Genomic DNA, 3189 nt, shown 5'->3' on the forward strand with positions numbered 1-3189 from the left:
GTTGGAATCAATCCGTTAAGTTAGCTTTCTCTGTGAACGTTTTGCAAGGATTCTAGAAGGACCTCTAGCCTTGCAAATTCCAGCATTGTAGGCGCTTATCAAATTTACTTATTTGGATAAACTATCGTACTTAAAATAATGGGTCACAAATAGAAAAGATTTATTAAGATTGGTAAGGATGTCCTTGACCAAACTAATAGTTACTAAAACAACTATAGTTATAAGAGTTATTCTAGAATAATATTTGATTGAGATTGTCTCGTTTAGTGGGAATACTTGACCTACTCCATAACTGCAATTGTTTTAAATCACTAAATAACATACCATAAGAAAACATTTATTCGGTTTTAAATTTTGTCAAAGTTGTTTGATTTTTATGGTAGAATTAGTAAATTATTTATAAGCCCTTTAGAGGATTTTTATTATCCTTCAATCTTAGGATCAACAAGTTAAGCCAAAATTAGATTTTCCTATGCTAAGCAACTAGAAGGTTCAACCACACCAGAGGTAGTTCCTTCGGCATTTTTACATGAAGCTTTAGCGATGTGATTCTCGTAAGTTAGATTTATGTCTTTCAAGCTTAATCCAGTGCAATGATTTGTTGGACTACAATCAAAATTGATTGCTATTTCAGTGGCTGAAGTTCCCTTGATGTCTTCATAGGTTACTTCGCTAACTTTAACTCCGGAAGCCTATTAGAATAAAGAAGAACAATCAAAATATGTTATGAAAACTGATAAACAACTGTAAATTTTTTTTTACTATGTAAACTTATTTTACCGAGTTACTCTCAACCTAAAATTGGAAACACTAAACTCGATAGGTTTGAAATTAAAATCTTATAAAACTATATTATAAAATCAAATATAAGTTAGGGATTCAATAATAAGATAAAAATATACACAATAATAAGATAGAAATCATTTTGGAATTATGCTCAAAATCTAGTTTTCTAGATGGTATATATAAGTTAGAGCAACTATCTCCAATGATATGAGTTATTGTAGATAAATTAAAAAATAAAATCATATGTGAGAGTATCAGCGTCCCCAATTTATTACTCATAAAAGTGATTTAATGTAGCAGACAATAATACTAGTAATTTAGCACCCATCTTAAACCAAACCAAACCAAACCAAACAAAACAAAAACAAAAAAAAAAAATAAAAATAAAAAAAATCGAACCATTAAAGATAAAATAGATCAATAACTTGTAAAATTGAAAATTTAAGGTTAAATATAATTGGAAAGAAATTAACATATCTGAGATTAACGAGAAAATATACCTGACCAGGACAGTCTTTAAGATGTGGACAATAATTTTGATCAATTATGATTGGATTTTTCACATTATCCATAATAATGTGTTGAAAATAAACTTTTGTAGCGGATCCATTGCTTGGTCGTCCCCAAGACTTAATCCTTACTCCATTCTGAGTCCCCGTGAAAATAGATGATTTCACTGTGACGTTATGCACTCCATCTTCCTCCGTCTCCATCCCCAAGCTCCCAATGCTACAAATACATTCAATAATATACTAAATTTTGCGAGAGGTTTAATTTTCTCACTCCAACCTAATATATTTTATAACTATTTTAATCCAAAATAATTTTAAAATAATTTAAATCATTTTTCTCAGATTCAAAATAACTTTAGAATATATTTTTAATCATTCTAATTTCATTTAACGCTTAGTTTTATCTTTTAAAATTTAATGTGACAAATTTATTTAAACCCTCTAAAACAACATTTCTAAACATGTTCATCATAATCTATCTCTAACTACCTGATTCCATGTCCAGGTCCACATGTAATACTTTCCATCCACAAGTTGGAGGTCCCTGGACCGATTGAGATGCAGTCGTCACCGTTGCTAATGCTCGAGTTGAGGATGGTCACATTTGATGATTGTTGCACATGGATGCCATCAGTGTTTGGACTATCGCCTGCAGCGGAGACATTCACTCTTGTCATATTCACGTTTTGACACCGATACACCACAATGTTGAACATTTGGCTGTTAATTGAAGATAATCCAGTGATGTTCAAGTTTTGTGCATCATTTATTTGAAGACTCTATCGATTCAAAACAACCAAAAGCAAGAATTAGTAAAAATTTAAATTAATATTGTAATTAATCAATTTATTTTCTTTCAACTTTCATGAAAAGAGAAATTTTCAAATTTTATTTTTATATCTAGCAAACTCAAATTTTGCATACCGTGGCTCCAATGGGGCAACTCTTCCCTAAGTGTTTACAATTCCATAAGGCAGTTCCTTGCCCATCAATAATACCGCCAGTAATGGAAAGCCCATCTATGTGACTAAACTCAATCCAAGATTTAGTTTTAGCTAAAACTTGAATGTCCGAGGATGCCACAAGAGTTCCATCAATGAGAACAGTAATCGCATTGTTCTGACAAGGCCCATTAAAGCTCACATTTCGAACGTAAAATATACCCTTGGGAACGTAAATAGTGGCCGGTTGAGAAGAGTTACAGGCCTTAGCCCATGCCGTTTGAAACACAGACGAGACATCGGTCTTTTCATCGGGCATTGCTCCAAGACTAACAATATCGAATGTTAATCCAGCAGCCGAGGCATGGTTAAAAACCAGAAGTAGAAGGGAAAGAAAAATATAGGGCAAGGTTCCAAGAAGAACCAAAGAAAACTTAATGATACTAGTGTCCGTGATAAACATGAGAGGGAGAAAAAGGAAGCAAGTGATAGAAAAATGGAAGAGTTGTGGAGTGATATTTATAGGTTAAAGCTTCCCCTTCTAACTCTAATTTTAACTAACTTGTCTCAAGTACTATTTTATTTTTGTTCTATTTAACTATTATTGTTTTTATACGGTTTAACCTTTTTTTAATTAGGTATGTCCCTGGGTAAATCTCTACCTCGTGCCAACATTTTAAAATCTAAGTCTATCTTATAAGATAAGACACCCATTGTTATTTACGGTTTGGTTTCTTATTTTACTATTATTAAATTTTTTAAAAAAGTTTTTTTGTCGGCGTGATTTTATTTTTGTTTTAACTCAAAAAGGGATGGGGAGAATTTAACCAAAAAACTGTAATTGTTCCGACCTATTATTTTCTAAAGAAAAATGTTTAATTTTAATTGTTTGGGTCAACTAAAGAACTATACGATGTAACAATATTTATTTCATTGATGGGCTTCTCAAC

General features: G+C 31.6%; 1 protein-coding gene across 1 annotated transcript; it reads right to left on the bottom strand.

Annotated features, from left to right (window-relative positions):
• Positions 1-470: 470 nt before the first annotated feature.
• On the bottom strand, positions 471-2702 carry LOC111802100 (polygalacturonase-like). The gene is made up of 4 exons (XM_087118250.1): positions 2223-2702; positions 1788-2077; positions 1287-1515; positions 471-692 (listed from the first exon to the last, which is right to left on the bottom strand). Exons 1-4 carry the CDS (start codon positions 2700-2702, stop codon positions 471-473), a joined length of 1221 nt encoding a protein of 406 aa, XP_086974376.1.
• Between the last annotated feature and the right edge of the window lie 487 nt (positions 2703-3189).

This window comes from Cucurbita pepo, chromosome 15 (genome assembly GCF_057944985.1).
Source record: "Cucurbita pepo subsp. pepo isolate OVF chromosome 15, ASM5794498v1, whole genome shotgun sequence".
Taxonomy (NCBI): domain Eukaryota; kingdom Viridiplantae; phylum Streptophyta; class Magnoliopsida; order Cucurbitales; family Cucurbitaceae; genus Cucurbita; species Cucurbita pepo.

Bases quoted from the DNA above. Each gene is read 5' to 3' on its own strand.
- LOC111802100 (XM_087118250.1), bottom strand. From the start codon at position 2,702: ATGTTTATCACGGACACTAGTATCATTAAGTTTTCTTTGGTTCTTCTT. The intron at 1,516-1,787 runs GTAGTTAGAGAT...ATGTATTTGTAG, and splicing joins GGACCTGGACATGGAATCAG to CATTGGGAGCTTGGGGATGG. The intron at 693-1,286 runs GTATATTTTCTC...TTATTCTAATAG, and splicing joins TTAAAGACTGTCCTGGTCAG to GCTTCCGGAGTTAAAGTTAG.